Source organism: Oncorhynchus tshawytscha, unplaced genomic scaffold (genome assembly GCF_018296145.1).
Source record: "Oncorhynchus tshawytscha isolate Ot180627B unplaced genomic scaffold, Otsh_v2.0 Un_contig_10698_pilon_pilon, whole genome shotgun sequence".
NCBI lineage: Eukaryota > Metazoa > Chordata > Actinopteri > Salmoniformes > Salmonidae > Oncorhynchus > Oncorhynchus tshawytscha.
In genome coordinates, this window is record NW_024607942.1 from 2,903 (window position 1) to 27,500 (window position 24,598).

The window sequence follows — 24,598 nt, forward strand, 5'->3', positions numbered from 1 at the left end:
CAGGACCCATATGTGGCCAGAGGATAAAAAAAACAGGACCCATATGTGGCCAGAGGATAAAAACAGGACCCATATGTGGCCAGAGGATAAAAAAAAAACAGGACCCATATGTGGCCAGAGGATAAAAACAGGACCCATATGTGGCCAGAGGATAAAAACAGGACCCATATGTGGCCAGAGGTTAAAAACAGGACCCATATGTGGCCAGAGGTTAAAAACAGGACCCATATGTGGCCAGAGGTTAAAAACAGGACCCATATGTGGCCAGAGGTTAAAAACAGGACCCATATGTGGCCAGAGGTTAAAAACAGGACCCATATGTGGCCAGAGGTTAAAAACAGGACCCATATGTGGCCAGAGGTTAAAAACAGGACCCATATGTGGCCAGAGGTTAAAAACAGGACCCATATGTGGCCAGAGGTTAAAAACAGGACCCATATGTGGCCAGAGGTTAAAAACAGGACCCATATGTGGCCAGAGGTTAAAAACAGGCTTTTTTAGGTGGCTTTTTTTTTTTTTTTTTCCAAATCTGGTTCTCACGGATGTGACGTACTTTCACAAACCACGTCGCAGGCTGTTTTAAACTAATCCCGGGTTGCTAATTACTGGTTTGACAACAAACAATGTTCACTCATGTTACCTAGATAGCGAACAACCTGCTAACTTAACAGTAGGTCTAGGCACATCTGATTGGCCCAGGAAGAAAGGGAGGGGGCAGGAGAGAGAGCGAAGAGGAGAAAGAGGAGAGCGAGAGAGAGATAAAAAAAAAAGGGAGATAGAAATGACATCTCTACATCCTGTTCCAGAGGCAGAGCGACCATGGGAGAGAGAGCATCATTGTTGTTACCACGGCAACCTGCTGTTGCAGGCACAGAGCTGACACCATAGTGTCGGTGAACAGACTCAGAAAGAGGAGTTGAAAATTATCCTGCTGCTGCTTTTCCTGGAACACAAGGGGATGAACGATCCCACAGGGAAAGGCAGACAGAAACCGCTCTAGGAAAGGACAGGAGGACAGAAACACTCAGAGAGCAGTAGAACTGTGACCTTGTCTTGATTGGGTTTCCCCCAGGGTAAGGTAGACAGAAACCGTTCCAGGGCAGTGTCATCAGTAACCAGACACCAATCTGTCCTCTGTACAGACGTCACAACACCAGGGGACTGTCTTTTCCTTCCAGGGTCATCTGTCATTGTAGACCCTCGTATTTTCTGCTGTGTAAGTTTCACAGCCATGTTTATTTGACCTTTATTTAACTAGGCAAGTCAGTTAAGAACACATTTCTTATTTTCAATGACGGCCTAGGAAACAGTGGGTGACCTGGCCTAGGAAACAGTGGGTGACCTGGCCTAGGAAACAGTGGGTGACCTGGCCTAGGAAACAGTGGGTGACCTGGCCTAGGAACAGTGGGTGAACTGGTCTAGGAACAGTGGGTGAACTGGCCTAGGAACAGTGGGTGAACTGGTCTAGGAACAGTGGGTGAACTGGCCTAGGAACAGTGGGTGAACTGGCCTAGGAACAGTGGGTGAACTGGCCTAGGAACAGTGGGTGAACTGGCCTAGGAACAGTGGGTGAACTGGTCTAGGAACAGTGGGTGAACTGGTCTAGGAACAGTGGGTTAACTGGCCTAGGAACAGTGGGTGAACTGGCCTAGGAACAGTGGGTGAACTGGTCTAGGAACAGTGGGTGAACTGGTCTAGGAACAGTGGGTGAACTGGTCTAGGAACAGTGGGTGAACTGGTCTAGGAACAGTGGGTGAACTGGTCTAGGAACAGTGGGTGAACTGCCTTGTTCACGTGAACACTTTGGCTGTCGGGCCTCTGTCTGTATCAGTGTGGTGCATTCATGTGAAAGGTCATAGGTTCATGTGAAAGGTCATAGGTTCATGTGATGTGTAAATGGTCCCGCCACGCTACAGCCATCCGTGTCCTGCATTACCCATCAGCCACTGGGGGGGAATGATTCTTCTGAAATCAAAGGAAAGCTGCTATACATTACCGCTGGCTCGCATTGCCTCATGTCCGACACACATTAAAATACACTTTATTTAGTTGTCAAAAATGACTAAAATGGCCCGCTGTTTTGGTAAACTAGGCTCCCTTTCATTTGGGTCACATCACATCTGTATCCATGTCTCAGTTGTCCCAAGGCTTAAAAACCCTTCTTTAACCAGTCTCCTCCCCTTCATCTACACTGATCGAAGATGATCTAACAAGTGACATCCATGAGGGATCATATCTTTCACCTGGATTCACCTGGTCAGTCTGCGTCATGCAAAGAACAGGTGTTCTTCATGTTTTGTATACTCAGTGTTTGTGGCCTTGTCCTACCAACATATTGTTTTGCATAACATCTTATTCTCTTCCCAACAGCAGAAATATTACAATTATATACAATAATAATATTATATAACAATTATCAGGCCATGTAAACTTCCTAATTCAGCCTACATAAATGTTACACGCAACAAACTGATACACGCAAGCAGAGAGAATAGAGTTACATTCAAAATAGTGATTACCCCAGTCAGCTATAGAGGTAATTCCCCCAGTCAGCTATAGAGGGTAATTCCCCCAGTCAGCTATAGAGGGGTAATTATCCCAGTCAGCTATAGAAATTACCCCAGTCAGCTATAGAGGGGTAATTACATCCTATAGAGGGGTTATTATTATCCCAGTCAGCTATAGAGGGGTTATTATCCCAGAGCTATAGAGGGTTATTATCCCAGTCAGCTATAGAGGGGTTATTATCCCAGTCAGCTATAGAGGGGTTATTATCCCAGTCAGCTATAGAGGGGTTATTATCCCAGTCAGCTATAGAGGGGTATTACCAGTCAGCTATAGAGGTTATTATTATCCCAGTCAGCTATAGAGGGTTATTATCCCAGTCAGCCATAGAGGGTTATTATCCCAGTCAGCTATAGAGGGTTATTATCCCAGTCAGCTATAGAGGGTAATTACCCCAGTCAGCTATAGAGGGGTTATTATTATCCCAGTCAGCTATAGAGGGTTATTATCCCAGTCAGCTATAGAGGGGTTATTATCCCAGTCAGCATAGAGGGGTTATTATCCCAGTCAGCTATAGAGGGGTTATTATCCCAGTCAGCTCAAAGAGGGGTTATTATCCCTTTTCCTTCTGTGCCTCACAGTGTTACCATGGCTACGCTCAGTAGGCTACTAGTAATGTTACCATGGCTATGTTCAGTAGGCTACCAGGGACGCTCAGTAGGCTACTAGTAATGTTACCATGGCTACGCCCAGTAGTCTACTATGGCTACGTTCAGATGCAAAACATTCTGGCTGCAGATAGATATCCCATGAATAGAGATAACAATCAACATGGCAGAGGCGTGTTTGTTCTACATAGAGATTTCTATCAGAAAGTTATTTAAACGTTAAGGCCCTGCTGAACGCGCCCCAGGTTGCTAGCAAAATCTAGCTAATGAGGTAACATTAATTTTACGTGTGTCAGCACTCGGCGGCCCTGCTTCTGTGAGCTTGTGTGGCCTACCACTTTGTGGCCGAGCCGTTGTTGCTCCTAGACGCTTTCACTTCACAATAACAGGACTTACAGTCGACCGGGCCAGCTCAAGCAAACCTTGTTGGAAAGGTGGCATCCTATGACAGTGCCACTTTGAAAGTTACTGAGCTCTTCAGTAAGGGCCATTCTACTGCCAATGTTTGTCTATGGAGATTGCATGGCTGTGTGCTTGATTTTATACACCTGTCAGCAACAGATGTGGCTGAAATAGCCGAATCTACTAATTTGAAGGGGTGTCCACATACTGCTGGGGTCGTTCAGCAAAACGAAAGTAGATCAATGACTGTCGACACACTGTTACATGAAGTTCCACACTGAAGGAGAAGACGCCTCAGTTGGTCACAGAAGGGGAGGTATTTTAGGTAGAAATAGCAATATGAGCAAAACAAACGTGAATCTGCAATTCAATGGGTTTGGGACCCGCACGACCGATGCAGTGGCATCTTAAAAACATTTGAACGGGATCTATATTTTATCTTTATTTAACTAGGCAAGTCAGTTAAGAACAAATTCTTATTTTCAATGACGGCCTAGAACAGTGGGTTAACTGCCTGTTCAGGGGCAGAACGACAGATTTGTACCTTGTCACCTAGGGGGGTTTGAACTTGAAACCTTCCGGTTACTAGTCCAACGCTCTAACCACTAGGCTACCCTGCCACCCCCATATCCCTGACAGTTACCCATATCTGGCAAGCTGGTTTTATAGCTCGGCCATTTATTCCTTTAGATTGACATCATTCCCCAAAATAGGTTTATGAAGCTAGCTAGCTACGTTTCTTAGGCTCCGCACTATGAGTCAGAGCCACTTTTAATGTCATATTCTCATTTGCCACCGCTAAAAATCCATGTCATCTATATGTATGTTTATTAGCTAGCATCGAAATTGTCTCACATGCCACCAGAGTTTGACACTTGATTACAGTTTGCATATCAACACCGCAAGAGACCCACAGATGGTCATCGGGTTCTGTAACGTACCTCTCCTGTTTGAGAACATATTCCAGCATCTTGATCCTCCTAACCAGGTCCTTCTTCAGGTTCTCCTGTCCTTTCCTCTCTCCCTGGAGGAACGCCGTCTGAGCCTGGAGGAGAAACATAATATCAGTCATCACCAATACATTCTCCTGTCCTTTCCTCTCTCCCTGGAGAGTCTGAGCCTGGAGGAAACATATAGCATGCCATTAACAGACAGTATCAACTCCACTTTCCTCTGGCCTTGCAGGAAGTCTAGCTAGGCCTAGAGAGGGAAAAGGCATCCCAATCAACACTCAATTCATTCAGCAGACTGTTTCATCAGCATCATTCGTATGTCAATATACCTGCATTAACTTGGATATATTTCTGTGTCCGAGATAATGCTCACATTCTAGATTACTTAATTGTTAGTCTTGTGAGAAATTCTCTTTTCCATAAGAAGCTGAACAGACTGCGGGGACACAGATGCAGCAGACTGCGGGGACACAGACTGCAGGGGGACACAGACTGCGGGGGACACAGACTGCGGGGGACACAGACTGCGGGGGACACAGACTGCGGGGGACACAGACTGCGGGGGACACAGACTGCGGGGACACAGGGGACACAGACTGCGGGGGGACACAGACTGCGGGGGACACAGACTGCGGGGGACACAGACTGCAGGGGGACACAGACTGCGGGGGACACAGACTGCGGGGGACACAGACTGCGGGGGACGGGGGGACACAGACTGCGGGGGACACAGACTGCGGGGGACACAGACTGCGGGGGGACACAGACTGCGGGGGACACAGACTGCGGGGGACACAGACTGCGGGGGACACAGACTGCGGGGGACACAGATGCGGGGGACACAGACTGCGGGGGACACAGACTGCGGGGGACACAGACTGCGGGGACACAGACTGCGGGGGACACAGACTGCGGGGGACACAGACTGCGGGGGACACAGACTGCGGGGGACACAGACTGCGGGGGACACAGAAGGCAGAATGCATTCTAGAGGAATGCCCTCTGCCTCGAGTAGTGATTCATGTTGTGTTGATGTTCTAAGCAGACGGTGGGAGATCGCCAGCCCAACGTCAGACTTATTCAAGCTCTGGGATGTCCAGAATAGTTTGGCAGTATTGTCCTTCTTGATATAGAGTGTCTAATGTAACCCCACACAAATGGCTGGGAAATGGAACTTGCAAAGACCAAAAGGGGCTAAAACATTATCTCATCATCCCAGCCACCTCCACCTCCACCTCCACCTCCACCTCCACCTCCACCTCCACCTCGCCAGTGTCTCTTCAACAGACAGCTTTTGGCTAGGTGACTTTGAAGCAAGGCAAGGTATGCCTCAGTTCATAAATACAATAATACATATTGTATGCAATAAAATAATTTTTACCAAAGTATTTTCTTATTTTAAAAATAAACTGCGTTGTTGGTTAAGGACTTTAAAGCATTTCACAGTAAGGTCTACACTGTTGGTTAAGGGCTTGTCAGTCAGCATTTCACAGTAAGGTCTACACTGTTGGTTAAGGGCTTGTCTCAGTTCAGCATTTCACAGTAAGGTCTACACTGTTGGTTAAGGGCTGGTCAGTCAGCATTTCACAGTAAGGTCTACACTGTTGGTTAAGGAGCTTGTCAGTCAGCATTTCACAGTAAGGTCTACACTGTTGGTTAAGGGCTTGTCAGTCAACCCACCTCCAGCTTTCACAGTAAGGTCCACACTGTTGGTAAAAGAGCTTGTCAGTCAGCATTTCACAGTAAGGTCCACACCGCATGTGACAAATAACACAACCCACCTCCAGCTCATCGTAAACCACAACCCACCTCCAGCTCATCGTAAACCACAACCCAGCTCATCGTAAACCACAACCCGCCTCATCGTAAACCACAACCCGCCTCATCGTAAAACCACAACCCGCCTCATCGTAAACCACAACCCGCCTCATCGTAAACCACAACCCCCACATCATCGTAAACCACCTCATCGTAAACCACCTCATCGTAAACCACCTCATCGTAAACCACCTCATCGTAAACCACCTCATCGTAAACCACCTCATCGTAAACCACCTCATCGTAAAACCACAACCCACCTCATCGTAAAACCACAACCCACCTCATCGTAAACCACAACCCACCTCATCGTAAACCACAACCCACCTCATCGTAAACCACAACCCACCTCATCGTAAACCACAACCCACCTCATCGTAAACCACAACCCACCTCATCGTAAACCACAACCCACCTCATCGTAAACCACAACCCACCCACCTGCAGCTCATCGTAAACCACAACCCACCTCATCGTAAACCACAACCCACCTGCAGCTCATCGTAAACACAACCCACCTCCAGCTCATCGTAAACACAACCCACCCAGCTCATCGTAAACACAACCCACCTGCAGCTCATCGTAAACACAACCCACCTGCAGCTCATCGTAAACACAACCCACCTGCAGCTCATCGTAAACACAACCCACCTGCAGCTCATCGTAAACACAACCCACCTGCAGCTCATCGTAAACACAACCCACCTGCAGCTCATCGTAAACGTAAACAACCCCCGTGCAGCTCATCGTAAACACAACCCACGTGCAGCTCATCGTCATCGTAAACACAACCCACGTGCAGCTCATCGTAAACACAACCCACCTGCAGCTCATCGTAAACACAACCCACCTGCAGCTCATCGTAAACACAACCCACCTGCAGCTCATCGTAAACACAACCCACCTGCAGCTCATCGTAAACACAACCCACCTGCAGCTCATCGTAAACCACAACCCACCTGCAGCTCATCGTAAACGTAAACACAACCCACCTCCAGCTCATCGTAAACCACAACCCACCTCCAGCTCATCGTAAACCACAACCCACCTCCAGCTAAACCACAACCCACCTCCAGCTCATCGTAAACCACAACCCACCTCCAGCTCATCGTAAACCACAACCCACCTCCAGCTCATCGTGTGCGACGACGCGCTGAAGACTCCCTACACCGTTTGCTTGAACGGCGAATGGGAAGCGCGCTTCAATTACCGGTTGAGATATAAAAATAGTACCTCTTAAAAACGGTGATAAAAACAGTTAACACACGATTGCATGTAGAAAATGTTGTGCAATGACTGAGGCTTATGAAAGTGCACTCCAGCAGCAACGAACGAACGGTTTGAGGACAGCAGCAGTAGTTCTCACCCTGTCTAACAGATTTACCGCTCAAACCAGGCAGATTGACCTATTGACCCGTTAAGCATGACCTGTCAAACGTATTCCATCAATGAATAGGATCAAAAGCAAATGATGTTTCTTCAGACAACTGGCACAGAGTTTATTTTAAAAATTGGCTTATTTTTTTTTTAAATCAACCAAAAGCCGGCTATTACCAGCAAACGGAACCCTGGACACACACGGTTCAGCACATTAGACAGGCTACCCAGACCAACACAGTCTTCTAGTCCTACCACAGGGCAGGGGACACTCAACACCTTACAGCATAACACAGTTAAACAGGGAACAGTCAGGAGATGAGCCCAACCAGAACACTGTCTTTAGTCCGTAGCAAGTGGGCACCACAGAATCTGGGACAGCGAGACAATCAAGAAGGAGTATTTTTTGAGTGAGTGAGAGATTCTCTTTGAAAGCAGCACTGTTGATGTCTAAAACAAAATGAGTCACAGCTGCTTAAACCAGATTTAAATAAATGTGAGCTTCATTTCACATCCACCCACCATCCTCCTCCAAGACAGTCCCCACAACATCCTTCTATAGAAACATCCAGAACATCCTCCTCCAAGACAGTCCCACAACATCCTTCTATAGAAACATCCAGAACATCCTCCGAACCCAGACAGGCTCTCTCCATCTGGAACATAACATGTACACACTGTAGGCTATAGAAAAACTCTCCGTCTGTTCAGTCTACAGAGACGAGAGATTAAACCACTTATTCATCTGAGACTAATGATTTGTCTGTGAAGCTGAAGTCGTCCACATTGGACAGTAGAGAGAAACACTCCATACAGTTACTAATCACAATATTACTTTTGGACGATATTATATTGGTACTTGGACAACATTTTTGAAATTATATTCGTTTTTTTGCTAGGCAGAGTTAAAAATAGTCTGTATCTGCGCCAAAATACTGGTAAAAATGTTAAGGACATATTTCCATGACTAATCAATACTAATTTCCTTATGTTCGCTCTCATCTCCTCACAATATGTTTGGAACATCAAATGGCAGTAGGGAATCAACTAAAATGTGCTGACCCTAGTAGGGAATCAACTAAAATGTGCTGACCCTAGTAGGGAATCAACTAAAATGTGCTGACCTAGTAGGGAATCAACTAAAATGTGCTGACCCTAGTAGGGAATCAACTAAAATGTGCTGACCCTAGTAGGGAATCAACTAAAATGTGCTGACCCTAGTAGGGAATCAACTAAAATGTGCTGACCCTAGTAGGGAATCGACTAGACGCATTGACCCTAGTGGGAATCGACTGAACGCGTTGACCCTAGTGGGGAATCGACTAAAATGTGCTGACCCTAGTGGGGAATCGACTAGACGCGTTGACCCTAGTGGGGAATCGACTAGACGCGTTGACCTAGTGGGGAATCGACTAGACGCGTTGACCCTAGTGGGGAATCGACTAGACGCGTTGACCCTAGTGGGGAATCGACTAGACGCGTTGACCTAGTGGGGAATCGACTAGACGCGTTGACCCTAGTGGGGAATCGACTAGACGCGTTGACCCTAGTGGGGAATCGACTAGACGCGTTGACCCTAGTGGGGAATCAACTAGACGTATTGACCCTAGTGGGGAATCAACTAGACGTATTGACCCGAGTAGGGAATCAACTAGACGTATTGACCCTAGTAGGGAATCAACTAGACGTATTGACCCGAGTAGGGAATCAACTAGACGTATTGACCCGAGTAGGGAATCAACTAGACGTATTGACCCGAGTGGGGAATCAACTAGACGTATTGACCCTAGTGGGGAATCAACTAGACGTATTGACCCGAGTAGGGAATCAACTAGACGTATTGACCCTAGTGGGGAATCAACTAGACGTATTGACCCTAGTAGGGAATCAACTAGACGTATTGACCCTAGTAGGGAATCAACTAGACGTATTGACCCTAGTAGGGAATCAACTAGACGTATTGACCCTAGTAGGGAATCAACTAGACGTATTGACCCTAGTAGGGAATCAACTAGACGTATTGACCCGAGTAGGGAATCAACTAGACGTATTGACCCTAGTAGGGAATCGACTAGACGTATTGACCTAGTAGGGAATCAACTAGACGTATTGACTCTAGTAGGGAATCAACTAGACGTATTGACCTAGTAGGGAATCAACTAGACGTATTGACCTAGTAGGGAATCAACTAGACGTATTGACCCGAGTGGGGAATCAACTAGATGTAGGGAATCAACTAGACGTATTGACCCTAGTAGGGAATCAACTAGACGTATTGACCCTAGTAGGGAATCAACTAGACGTATTGACCTAGTAGGGAATCAACTAGACGTATTGACCCTAGTAGGGAATCAACTAGACGTATTGACCCTAGTAGGGAATCAACTAGACGTATTGACCTAGTAGGGAATCAACTAGACGTATTGACCTAGTAGGGAATCAACTAGACGTATTGACCCTAGTAGGGAATCGACTAGACGTATTGACCCTAGTAGGGAATCAACTAGATGTAGGGAATCGACTAGACGTATTGACCCTAGTAGGGAATCAACTAGACGTATTGACCCTAGTAGGGAATCAACTAGACGTATTGACCCTAGTAGGGAATCAACTAGACGTATTGACCCGAGTAGGGAATCAACTAGACGTATTGACCTAGTAGGGAATCAACTAGACGTATTGACCTAGTAGGGAATCGACTAGACGTATTGACCCTAGTAGGGAATCAACTAGATGTAGGGAATCGACTAGACGTATTGACCCTAGTAGGGAATCAACTAGACGTATTGACCCTAGTAGGGAATCAACTAGACGTATTGACCCTAGTAGGGAATCAACTAGACGTATTGACCCTAGTAGGGAATCGACTAGACGTATTGACCCTAGTAGGGAATCAACTAGATGTAGGGAATCGACTAGACGTATTGACCTAGTAGGGAATCAACTAGACGTATTGACCTAGTAGGGAATCAACTAGACGTATTGACCCTAGTAGGGAATCGACTAGACGTATTGACCCGAGTAGGGAATCAACTAGACGTATTGACCTAGTAGGGAATCAACTAGACGTATTGACCCTAGTAGGGAATCGACTAGACGTATTGACCTAGTAGGGAATCAACTAGATGTAGGGAATCGACTAGACGTATTGACCCTAGTAGGGAATCAACTAGACGTATTGACCTAGTAGGGAATCAACTAGACGTATTGACCCTAGTAGGGAATCAACTAGACGTATTGACCCGAGTAGGGAATCAACTAGACGTATTGACCTAGTAGGGAATCAACTAGACGTATTGACCCTAGTAGGGAATCAACTAGACGTATTGACCCTAGTAGGGAATCGACTAGACGTATTGACCCTAGTAGGGAATCGACTAGACGTATTGACCCTAGTAGGGAATCGACTAGACGTATTGACCCTAGTAGGGAATCAACTAGACGTATTGACCCTAGTAGGGAATCAACTAGACGTATTGACCCTAGTAGGGAATCAACTAGACGTATTGACCCTAGTAGGGAATCGACTAGACGTATTGACCCTAGTAGGGAATCGACTAGACGTATTGACCCTAGTAGGGAATCAACTAGACGTATTGACCTAGTAGGGAATCGACTAGACGTATTGACCCTAGTGGGGAATCGACTAGACGTATTGACCCTAGTAGGGAATCAACTAGACGTATTGACCCGAGTAGGGAATCAACTAGACGTATTGACCCTAGTAGGGAATCAACTAGACGTATTGACCCGAGTAGGGAATCGACCCGTATTGACCCTAGTAGGGAATCAACTAGACGTATTGACCCTAGTAGGGAATCAACTAGACGTATTGACCCTAGTAGGGAATCAACTAGACGTATTGACCCGAGTAGGGAATCGACTAGACGTATTGACCCTAGTAGGGAATCAACTAGACGTATTGACCCTAGTAGGGAATCAACTAGACGTATTGACCCTAGTAGGGAATCAACTAGACGTATTGACCCTAGTAGGGAATCAACTAGACGTATTGACCTAGTAGGGAATCAACTAGACGTATTGACCCTAGTAGGGAATCGACTAGACGTATTGACCCTAGTAGGGAATCGACTAGACGTATTGACCTAGTAGGGAATCAACTAGACGTATTGACCCTAGTAGGGAATCAACTAGACGTATTGACCCTAGTAGGGAATCAACTAGACGTATTGACCCTAGTAGGGAATCGACTAGACGTATTGACCCTAGTAGGGAATCGACTAGACGTATTGACCCTAGTAGGGAATCAACTAGACGTATTGACCCTAGTAGGGAATCAACTAGACGTATTGACCCTAGTAGGGAATCAACTAGACGTATTGACCCTAGTAGGGAATCAACTAGACGTATTGACCCTAGTAGGGAATCAACTAGACGTATTGACCCTAGTAGGAATCAACTAGACGTATTGACCCTAGTAGGGAATCAACTAGACGTATTGACCCTAGTAGGGAATCAACTAGACGTATTGACCCGAGTAGGGAATCAACTAGACGTATTGACCCTAGTAGGGAATCAACTAGACGTATTGACCCGAGTAGGGAATCAACTAGACGTATTGACCCGAGTAGGGAATCAACTAGACGTATTGACCCGAGTAGGGAATCAACTAGACGTATTGACCCGAGTAGGGAATCAACTAGACGTATTGACCCTAGTAGGGAATCAACTAGACGTATTGACCCTAGTAGGGAATCAACTAGACGTATTGACCCGAGTAGGGAATCAACTAGACGTATTGACCCGAGTAGGGAATCAACTAGACGTATTGACCCTAGTAGGGAATCGACTAGACGTATTGACCCTAGTAGGGAATCAACTAGACGTATTGACCCTAGTAGGGAATCAACTAGACGTATTGACCCTAGTAGGGAATCAACTAGACGTATTGACCCTAGTAGGGAATCAACTAGACGTATTGACCTAGTGGGGAATCAACTAGACGTATTGACCCTAGTAGGGAATCAACTAGACGTATTGACCCTAGTAGGGAATCAACTAGACGTATTGACCCTAGTAGGGAATCAACTAGACGTATTGACCTAGTAGGGAATCAACTAGACGTATTGACCCTAGTAGGGAATCAACTAGACGTATTGACCCTAGTAGGGAATCAACTAGACGTATTGACCCGAGTAGGGAATCAACTAGACGTATTGACCTAGTAGGGAATCGACTAGACGTATTGACCCTAGTAGGGAATCAACTAGACGTATTGACCCTAGTAGGGAATCAACTAGACGTATTGACCCTAGTAGGGAATCAACTAGACGTATTGACCCGAGTGGGGAATCAACTAGATGTAGGGAATCAACTAGACGTATTGACCTAGTAGGGAATCAACTAGACGTATTGACCCTAGTAGGGAATCAACTAGACGTATTGACCCTAGTAGGGAATCAACTAGACGTATTGACCCTAGTAGGGAATCAACTAGACGTATTGACCCTAGTAGGGAATCGACTAGACGTATTGACCCTAGTAGGGAATCAACTAGACGTATTGACCCTAGTAGGGAATCAACTAGACGTATTGACCCTAGTAGGGAATCGACTAGACGTATTGACCCTAGTAGGGAATCGACTAGACGTATTGACCCTAGTAGGGAATCAACTAGATGTAGGGAATCAACTAGACGTATTGACCCTAGTAGGGAATCAACTAGACGTATTGACCCTAGTAGGGAATCAACTAGACGTATTGACCCTAGTAGGGAATCAACTAGACGTATTGACCCGAGTAGGGAATCAACTAGACGTATTGACCCTAGTAGGGAATCAACTAGACGTATTGACCCTAGTAGGGAATCGACTAGACGTATTGACCCTAGTAGGGAATCAACTAGATGTAGGGAATCGACTAGACGTATTGACCCTAGTAGGGAATCAACTAGACGTATTGACCCTAGTAGGGAATCAACTAGACGTATTGACCTAGTAGGGAATCAACTAGACGTATTGACCCTAGTAGGGAATCGACTAGACGTATTGACCTAGTAGGGAATCAACTAGATGTAGGGAATCGACTAGACGTATTGACCCTAGTAGGGAATCAACTAGACGTATTGACCCTAGTAGGGAATCAACTAGACGTATTGACCCTAGTAGGGAATCGACTAGACGTATTGACCCGAGTAGGGAATCAACTAGACGTATTGACCCTAGTAGGGAATCAACTAGACGTATTGACCCTAGTAGGGAATCGACTAGACGTATTGACCCTAGTAGGGAATCAACTAGATGTAGGGAATCGACTAGACGTATTGACCCTAGTAGGGAATCAACTAGACGTATTGACCCTAGTAGGGAATCAACTAGACGTATTGACCCTAGTAGGGAATCAACTAGACGTATTGACCCGAGTAGGGAATCAACTAGACGTATTGACCCTAGTAGGGAATCAACTAGACGTATTGACCCTAGTAGGGAATCAACTAGACGTATTGACCCTAGTAGGGAATCGACTAGACGTATTGACCCTAGTAGGGAATCGACTAGACGTATTGACCCTAGTAGGGAATCAACTAGACGTATTGACCCTAGTAGGGAATCAACTAGACGTATTGACCCTAGTAGGGAATCAACTAGACGTATTGACCCTAGTAGGGAATCGACTAGACGTATTGACCCTAGTAGGGAATCAACTAGACGTATTGACCCTAGTAGGGAATCAACTAGACGTATTGACCTAGTAGGGAATCGACTAGACGTATTGACCCTAGTGGGGAATCGACTAGACGTATTGACCCTAGTAGGGAATCAACTAGACGTATTGACCCGAGTAGGGAATCAACTAGACGTATTGACCCTAGTAGGGAATCAACTAGACGTATTGACCCGAGTAGGGAATCGACTAGACGTATTGACCCTAGTAGGGAATCAACTAGACGTATTGACCCTAGTAGGGAATCAACTAGACGTATTGACCCTAGTAGGGAATCAACTAGACGTATTGACCCGAGTAGGGAATCGACTAGACGTATTGACCCTAGTAGGGAATCGACTAGACGTATTGACCCTAGTAGGGAATCGACTAGACGTATTGACCCTAGTAGGGAATCAACTAGACGTATTGACCCTAGTAGGGAATCAACTAGACGTATTGACCCTAGTAGGGAATCAACTAGACGTATTGACCCTAGTAGGGAATCGACTAGACGTATTGACCCTAGTAGGGAATCGACTAGACGTATTGACCCTAGTAGGGAATCGACTAGACGTATTGACCCGAGTAGGGAATCGACTAGACGTATTGACCCGAGTAGGGAATCAACTAGACGTATTGACCCTAGTAGGGAATCAACTAGACGTATTGACCCTAGTAGGGAATCAACTAGACGTATTGACCCTAGTAGGGAATCAACTAGACGTATTGACCCTAGTAGGGAATCAACTAGACGTATTGACCCGAGTAGGGAATCAACTAGACGTATTGACCCGAGTAGGGAATCAACTAGACGTATTGACCCTAGTAGGGAATCAACTAGACGTATTGACCCGAGTAGGGAATCAACTAGACGTATTGACCCGAGTAGGGAATCAACTAGACGTATTGACCCGAGTAGGGAATCAACTAGACGTATTGACCCGAGTAGGGAATCAACTAGACGTATTGACCCTAGTAGGGAATCAACTAGACGTATTGACCCTAGTAGGGAATCAACTAGACGTATTGACCCGAGTAGGGAATCAACTAGACGTATTGACCCTAGTAGGGAATCAACTAGACGTATTGACCCGAGTAGGGAATCAACTAGACGTATTGACCCTAGTAGGGAATCAACTAGACGTATTGACCCTAGTAGGGAATCAACTAGACGTATTGACCCTAGTAGGGAATCAACTAGACGTATTGACCCTAGTAGGGAATCAACTAGACGTATTGACCCGAGTAGGGAATCAACTAGACGTATTGACCCTAGTAGGGAATCGACTAGACGTATTGACCCTAGTAGGGAATCGACTAGACGTATTGACCCTAGTAGGGAATCAACTAGACGTATTGACCCTAGTAGGGAATCAACTAGACGTATTGACCCTAGTAGGAATCAACTAGACGTATTGACCCTAGTAGGGAATCAACTAGACGTATTGACCCTAGTAGGGAATCAACTAGACGTATTGACCTAGTAGGGAATCAACTAGACGTATTGACCCTAGTAGGGAATCAACTAGACGTATTGACCCTAGTAGGGAATCAACTAGACGTATTGACCCTAGTAGGGAATCGACTAGACGTATTGACCCTAGTAGGGAATCGACTAGACGTATTGACCCTAGTAGGGAATCGACTAGACGTATTGACCCTAGTAGGGAATCGACTAGACGTATTGACCCTAGTAGGGAATCAACTAGACGTATTGACCCTAGTAGGGAATCAACTAGACGTATTGACCCTAGTAGGGAATCAACTAGACGTATTGACCCTAGTAGGGAATCAACTAGACGTATTGACCCTAGTAGGGAATCAACTAGACGTATTGACCCTAGTAGGGAATCAACTAGACGTATTGACCCTAGTAGGGAATCAACTAGACGTATTGACCCGAGTAGGGAATCAACTAGACGTATTGACCCGAGTAGGGAATCAACTAGACGTATTGACCCTAGTAGGGAATCAACTAGACGTATTGACCCGAGTAGGGAATCAACTAGACGTATTGACCCGAGTAGGGAATCGACTAGACGTATTGACCCTAGTAGGGAATCAACTAGACGTATTGACCCTAGTAGGGAATCAACTAGACGTATTGACCCTAGTAGGGAATCAACTAGACGTATTGACCCTAGTAGGGAATCAACTAGACGTATTGACCCTAGTAGGGAATCAACTAGACGTATTGACCCTAGTAGGGAATCAACTAGACGTATTGACCCTAGTAGGGAATCAACTAGACGTATTGACCCTAGTAGGGAATCAACTAGACGTATTGACCCTAGTAGGGAATCAACTAGACGTATTGACCCTAGTAGGGAATCAACTAGACGTATTGACCTAGTAGGGAATCAACTAGACGTATTGACCCTAGTGGGGAATCGACTAGACGCATTGACCCTAGTGGGGAATCGACTAGACGTATTGACCCTAGTGGGGAATCGACTAGACGTATTGACCCTAGTGGGGAATCGACTAGACGCATTGACCCTAGTGGGGAATCGACTAGACGTATTGACCCTAGTAGGGAATCGACTAGACGTATTGACCTAGTAGGGAATCGACTAGACGTATTGACCCTAGTAGGGAATCAACTAGACGTATTGACCCTAGTAGGGAATCAACTAGACGTATTGACCCTAGTAGGGAATCAACTAGACGTATTGACCCTAGTAGGGAATCAACTAGACGTATTGACCCTAGTAGGGAATCAACTAGACGTATTGACCCTAGTAGGGAATCAACTAGACGTATTGACCCTAGTAGGGAATCGACTAGACGTATTGACCCTAGTAGGGAATCAACAACTAGACGTATTGACCCTAGTAGGGAATCGTATTGACCCTAGTAGGGAATCAACTAGACGTATTGACCCTAGTAGGGAATCAACTAGACGTATTGACCCTAGTAGGGAATCAACTAGACGTATTGACCCTAGTAGGGAATCAACTAGACGTATTGACCCTAGTAGGGAATCAACTAGACGTATTGACCCTAGTAGGAATCAACTAGACGTATTGACCCTAGTAGGGAATCAACTAGACGTATTGACCCTAGTAGGGAATCAACTAGATGTATTGACCCTAGTAGGGAATCAACTAGACGTATTGACCCTAGTAGGGAATCAACTAGACGTATTGACCCTAGTAGGGAATCAACTAGACGTATTGACCCTAGTAGGGAATCGACTAGACGTATTGACCCTAGTGGGGAATCGACTAGACGTATTGACCCTAGTGGGGAATCAACTAGACGTATTGACCCTAGTGGGGAATCAACTAGACGTAGGGAATCAACTAGACGTATTGACCCTAGTAGGGAATCAACTAGATGTAGGGAATCAACTAGATGTATTGACCCTAGTAGGGAATCAACTACACAGAACAAAAATATAAAAACACCACAATTTCAAAAGGTTTTACTGAGTTACAGTTCATATAAGGAAATAAGTTCATTCGGCCCTAATCTATGGATTTCACACGAATACAGGGAATACAGACATCTGTTGGTCACAGATACCTTAATAAAAGGCAGTGGATCAGAAAACCAGTCAGTATCTGGTGTGACCACCATTTGCCTCATGCAGCGCGACACATCTCCTTCACAGAGTTGATCAGGCTGGTTGATTTTGGCCTGTGGAATGTTGTCCCACTCTTCAATGGCTGTGCGAAACTGCTGGATATTGGTGGGAACTGGAACACAATGTCGTACCCGTCAATTTAGAGCATCCCAAACATTTTTAGTTTTCTGTTTAACAAGGCAAGTCAGTTATTAAGAACAAATTCTTATTTACAATGACGGCCTAGGATCAGTGGGTTAACTGCTTTGTTCAGGGGGAGAACGACAGATTTGTACCTTGATAGCTCAGGGATTCGATCCAGCAACCTTTCAGTTACTGACCTAACTCTCTAACCACTAGGCTACCCGTCGAAATAGTAGCCAATGCCTACCTGGCAGAAATAGTAGCCAATGCCTACCTGGCAGAAATAGTAGCCAATGCCTACCTGGCAGAAATAGTAGCCAATGCCTACCTGGCAGAAATAGTAGCCAATGCCTGCCTGGCAGAAATAGTAGCCAATGCCTACCTGGCAGAATTAGTAGCCAATGCCTACCTGGCAGAAATAGTAGCCAATGCCTGCCTGGCAGAAATAGTAGCCAATGCCTACCTGGCAGAAATAGTAGCCAATGCCTACCTGGCAGAAATAGTAGCCAATGCCTACCTGGCAGAAATAGTAGCCAATGCCTACCTGGCAGAAATAGTAGCCAATGCCTACCTGGCAGAATTAGTAGCCAATGCCTACCTGGCAGAATTAGTAGCCAATGCCTACCTGGCAGAAATAGTAGCCAATGCCTGCCTGGCAGAAATAGTAGCCAATGCCTACCTGGCAGAAATAGTAGCCAATGCCTACCTGGCAGAAATAGTAGCCAATGCCTACCTGGCAGAAATAGTAGCCAATGCCTACCTGGCAGAAATAGTAGCCAATGCCTACCTGGCAGAAATAGTAGCCAATGCCTACCTGGCAGAATTAGTAGCCAATGCCTACCTGGCAGAAATAGTAGCCAATGCCTGCCTGGCAGAATTAGTAGCCAATGCCTGCCTGGCAGAAATAGTAGCCAATGCCTGCCTGGCAGAAATAGTAGCCAATGCCTACCTGGCAGAAATAGTAGCCAATGCCTGCCTGGCAGAAATAGTAGCCAATGCCTGCCTGGCAGAAATAGTAGCCAATGCCTGCCTGGCAGAAATAGTAGCCAATGCCTACCTGGCAGAAATAGTAGCCAATGCCTACCTGGCAGAAATAGTAGCCAATGCCTGCCTGGCAGAAATAGTAGCCAATGCCTGCCTGGCAGAAATAGTAGCCAATGCCTGCCTGGCAGAAATAGTAGCCAATGCCTGCCTGGCAGAATTAGTAGCCAATGCCTGCCTGGCAGAAATAGTAGCCAATGCCTACCTGGCAGAAATAGTAGCCAATGCCTACCTGGCAGAAATAGTAGCCAATGCCTGCCTGGCAGAAATAGTAGCCAATGCCTACCTGGCAGAAATAGTAGCCAATGCCTGCCTGGCAGAAATAGTAGCCAATGCCTGCCTGGCAGAATTAGTAGCCAATGCCTGCCTGGCAGAATTAGTAGCCAATGCCTACCTGGCAGAAATATATCGTGAAGAAACAGGAGGAGTTATTACCAACATTACAGTCTTCACTCCGACTACCTGACTGGCTAGCTGACTGTCTGGGACTGGCTAGCTGACTGTCTGGGACTGGCTAGCTGACTGTCTGGGACTGGCTAGCTGACTGTCTGGGACTGGCTAGCTGACTGTCTGGGACTGGCTAGCTGACTGTCTGGGACTGGCTAGCTGACTGTCTGGGACTGGCTAGCTGACTGTCTGGGACTGGCTAGCTGACTGTCTGGGACTGGCTAGCTGGTTGACTGGCTGGCTGACTGGCTAGCCGCTTTATCAGGTCAGAGGATAAGGGTCTCCCAGTCCCAGTCCGCTCCAGTCCCAGTCTGCTCCAATGGTTGCATTAGACTCTTGGGAGGGTTATTAAGGGATGAAGATGGGATAGTGTAGGTAGCTTATTCTAAAATGGATGAAGTAGTTCTTCCCCAAAAAACTACACACAATACCCCATAATGACAACGGGTTCAAGTCCGAGCTCTGGCTGGGCAACTCAAGGACATTCAGAGACTCGAAGCGTTGTCTTGGCTGTGTGCTTAGGGACGTTGTCCTGTTGGAAGGTGAACTTCACCCCAGTCTGAGGTCCTGAGTGCTCAGGAACAGATTTTCATCAATGATCTCTGTACTTTGCTCGGTTCATCTTTCCTTCAATCCTGACTAGTCTGAAAAAACACCCCCCAGCATGATGCTGCCACCACCATGCTTCACCGTAGGTATGGTAATGGCCAGGTGATGAGTGATGCGTGGTTTCCACCAGACGTGGCGGTTGGCATTAAGGCCAAAGAGTTCGATTTTGGTTTCATCAGACCACAGAATTTTGGTTTTTCATGGTCAGACTACTTTAGGTGACTTTTGGCCAACTCCAAGCGGGCTGTCATGTGCCTTTTACTGAGGAGTGGTTTCCGTCTGGCCACTCTACCATAAAGTCCGCCTGATTGGTGGACTGCTGCAGAGATGGTTGTTCTTCTGTCAGAGTGACCATCTGGTTCTTGGTCACCTCCCTGACCAGGGCCCATCTCCCTGATTGGTCAGTTTGGCCGGGTGGCCAGCTCCAGGAAGAGTCTTGATGGTTCCAAACTTCTTCCATTTATGAATCATGGCGATCACTGTGTTTTTGGGGATATTCAAAGCAGCAGACATTTTTTGGTGCCTCGACACAATCCTGTCTCGGAGCTCTATGGACAATTCCTTCAACCTAATGGCTTGGCTCTGACTTGCACTGTCAACTGTGGGACCTTAGTAGGTAGCTACATGTAGCTAAGTAGGTAGAGGGATAGGTAGCTATATGGGTACTAAGTAGTAGACTGACTCACACAACACCTTATATAAGAAAACACAGACCCATACAATATAGACGTAATTTTCTATCAGACAGGATCCCAGCTAGGTTGGGTAACGTTAGTTTCTATCAGACAGGATCCCAGCTAGGTTGGGTAACGTTAGTTTCTATCAGACAGGATCCCAGCTAGGTTGAGTAGAGTGTTGTACATTCCAGACATGTTTTCCTCTCATCTAGTTCTGCGTCATCACAGAGGCGTCGAACACAATGAACCCATTTAGGGCCGACACACAGACAACTGTTTTAAAAACACCCAGGCCCAGCACATCTCTCTCACTAGACCGTCTAAGTCAGATACAGGCTGAGCTCACTCCATCCACTCACTCCTACAACTACGCACATATAATTACACACAGATTCAAAACACACACACAGACTTACATCGGTCTCAACTTTCTTATGCTAGTGTTGTTGACTTGTCCCCCGGTAGCGGTGAAACACAAACAAAGGCTGAAGCCTAATATTTACCATGCAAATAACCCTGTCTCTCTGAATAGTGAACACAGGGTTAGCTGTTACCCAGTCTGTCTCTGAATAGTGAACACAGGGTTAGCTGTTACCCAGTCTGTCTCCATGAATAGTGAACACAGGGTTAGCTGTTACCCAGCCTGTCTCCGTGAATAGTGAACACAGGGTTAGCTGTTACCCAGTCTGTCTCTGAATAGTGAACACAGGGTTAGCTGTTACCCAGTCTGTCTCCATGAATAGTGAACACAGGGTTAGCTGTTACCCAGCCTGTCTCCATGAATAGTGAACACAGGGTTAGCTGTTACCCAGTCTGTCTCTGAATAGTGAACACAGGGTTAGCTGTTACCCAGTCTGTCTCCATGAATAGTGAACACAGGGTTAGCTGTTACCCAGCCTGTCTCTGAATAGTGAACACAGGGTTAGCTGTTACCCAGCCTGTCTCTGAATAGTGAACACAGGGTTAGCTGTTACCCAGCCTGTCTCTGAATAGTGAACACAGGGTTAGCTGTTACCCAGCCTGTCTCTGAATAGTGAACACAGGGTTAACCGTTACCCAGCCTGTCTCCATGAATAGTGAACACAGGGTTAGCTGTTACCCAGCCTGTCTCCATGAATAGTGAACACAGGGTTAGCTGTTACCCAGCCTGTCTCCATGAATAGTGAACACAGGGTTAGCTGTTACCCAGCCTGTCTCCATGAATAGTGAACACAGGGTTAGCTGTTACCTAGCCTGTCTCCATGAATAGTGAACACAGGGTTAACCGTTACCCAGCCTGTCTCTCTGAATAGTGAACACAGGGTTAGCTGTTACCCAGCCTGTCTCCATGAATAGTGAACACAGGGTTAGCTGTTACCTAGCCTGTCTCTCTGAATAGTGAACACAGGGTTAGCTGTTACCCAGCCTGTCTCTGAATAGTGAACACAGGGTTAGCTGTTACCCAGCCTGTCTCTGTGACTAGTGAACACAGGGTTAACCGTTACCCAGCCTGTCTCCATGAATAGTGAACACAGGGTTAGCTGTTACCCAGCCTGTCTCCATGAATAGTGAACACAGGGTTAGCTGTTACCCAGCCCGTCTCTGTGACTAGTGAACACAGGGTTAGCTGTTACCCAGCCTGTCTCTGAATAGTGAACACAGGGTTAACCGTTACCCAGCCTGTCTCCATGAATAGTGAACACAGGGTTAGCTGTTACCCAGCCTGTCTCCATGAATAGTGAACACAGGGTTAGCTGTTACCTAGCCTGTCTCCATGAATAGTGAACACAGGGTTAGCTGTTACCCAGCCCGTCTCTGTGACTAGTGAACACAGGGTTAGCTGTTACCTAGCCTGTCTCTATGAATAGTGAACACAGGGTTAACTGTTACCCAGCCTGTCTCCATGAATAGTGAACACAGGGTTAGCTGTTACCTAGCCTGTCTCCGTGACTAGTGAACACAGGGTTAGCTGTTACCTAGCCTGTCTCCGTGACTAGTGAACACAGGGTTAGCTGTTACCCAGCCTGTCTCTGAATAGTGAACACAGGGTTAGCTGTTACCCAGCCGGTCTCTGAATAGAGAACACAGGGTTAGCTGTTACCCAGCCCGTCTCTGTGACTAGTGAACACAGGGTTAGCTGTTACCCAGCCCGTCTCTGTGACTAGTGAACACAGGGTTAGCTGTTACCCAGCCCGTCTCTGTGACTAGTGAACACAGGGTTAGCTGTTACCCAGCCCGTCTCTGTGACTAGTGAACACAGGGTTAGCTGTTACCCAGCCCGTCTCTGAATAGTGAACACAGGGTTAGCTGTTACCCAGCCTGTCTCTGAATAGTGAACACAGGGTTAGCTGTTACCCAGCCCGTCTCTGTGACTAGTGAACACAGGGTTAGCTGTTACCCAGCCCGTCTCTGTGACTAGTGAACACAGGGTTAGCTGTTACCCAGCCCGTCTCTGTGACTAGTGAACACAGGGTTAGCTGTTACCCAGCCCGTCTCTGTGACTAGTGAACACAGGGTTAGCTGTTACCCAGCCCGTCTCTGTCAGTTACACCACAACCCATAGAACACCACCGATGCCTCACCTGATAACGAGCCACGTACATTCCACACATTCCTATCAGTGGACAGACGAGAGCAGAAGAAAAACAGTCGCCCTTTAACCAGGACTGTACAGACTGGCTAGAACAACAGAGATAACAGGAAACACAAGCCCTGACAAGAGGTTGTTGGCTTTCTGTCAGATTAGGAATGAAACCAAGGCTGAACCCTTTGGTCTTAAAGCCAAGCGTCACGTCTGGAGGAATCCTGGCACCATCCCTACGGTGAAGCATGGTGGTGGCAGAATAATGCTATGAGGATGTTTTCAGCGGCAGGGACTGGGAGACCAGTCAGGATGGAGGGAAAGATGAACGGAGCTCAGAGATTCTTAATGAAAACCTGCCCCAGAGCGCTCAGGACATCAAAGCAAACTTTGTCACATGCGCCAAATAAGTGTAGCCTTAGGCTATATACAGGGTATTACGGTACTGAGTCAATGTGGAGGCTATATACAGGGTATTACGGTATTGAGTCAATGTGGAGGCAGGGTATATACAGGGTATTACAGTACCGAGTCAATGTGGAGGCTATATACAGGGTATTACGGTACTGAGTCAATGTGGAGGCTATATACAGGGTATTACAGTACCGAGTCAGTGTGGAGGCTATATACAGGGGGTACTGGTACAGAGTCAATGTGGAGGCTATATACAGGGGGTACCGGTACAGAGTCAATGTGGAGGCTATATACAGGGTGTTACGGTACTGTGTCAATGTGGAGGCTATATACAGGGTGTTATGGTACAGAGTCAATGTGGAGGCTATATACAGGGTGTTACGGTACAGAGTCAATGTGGAGGCTATATACAGGGGGTACCGGTACGGAGTCAGTGTGCGGGGTACAGGCTAGTTGAGGTAATTTGTACATGTAGGTGGGGGTAAAGTGACTATGCATAGATAATAAACAGCTAGCAGCAGCAGCGTAAAAACAAAATGGGGGAGGGGGTCAATGTAAATTGTCCGATGGCGATTTTATTAATTGTTCAGCAGTCTTATGGCTTGGGGGTAGAAGCTGTTGAGGAGCCTCTTGACGCTCCGGTACCGCTTGCCGTGAGGAAGCAGAGAAAATAGTCTATAACCTGGGTGACTGGAGCCCTGACAATTTTATGGTTCTTCCTCTGACACCGCCTGGTATATAGTTCATGG

General features: G+C 46.5%; 1 protein-coding gene across 1 annotated transcript in view; it reads right to left on the reverse strand.

The window, feature by feature from the left end:
- Window positions 1-4,371: 4,371 nt before the first annotated feature.
- Window positions 4,372-24,598, reverse strand: part of LOC121843129 (striatin-like) — a 32,737-nt gene continuing 12,510 nt past the window's right edge. Inside the window, exon 2 of the mRNA XM_042312743.1 lies at window positions 4,372-4,620. Coding sequence (XP_042168677.1) covers window positions 4,387-4,620 — 234 coding nt within the window. The 3' untranslated portion in view covers window positions 4,372-4,386. The remainder of the gene's footprint in view (window positions 4,621-24,598) is intronic.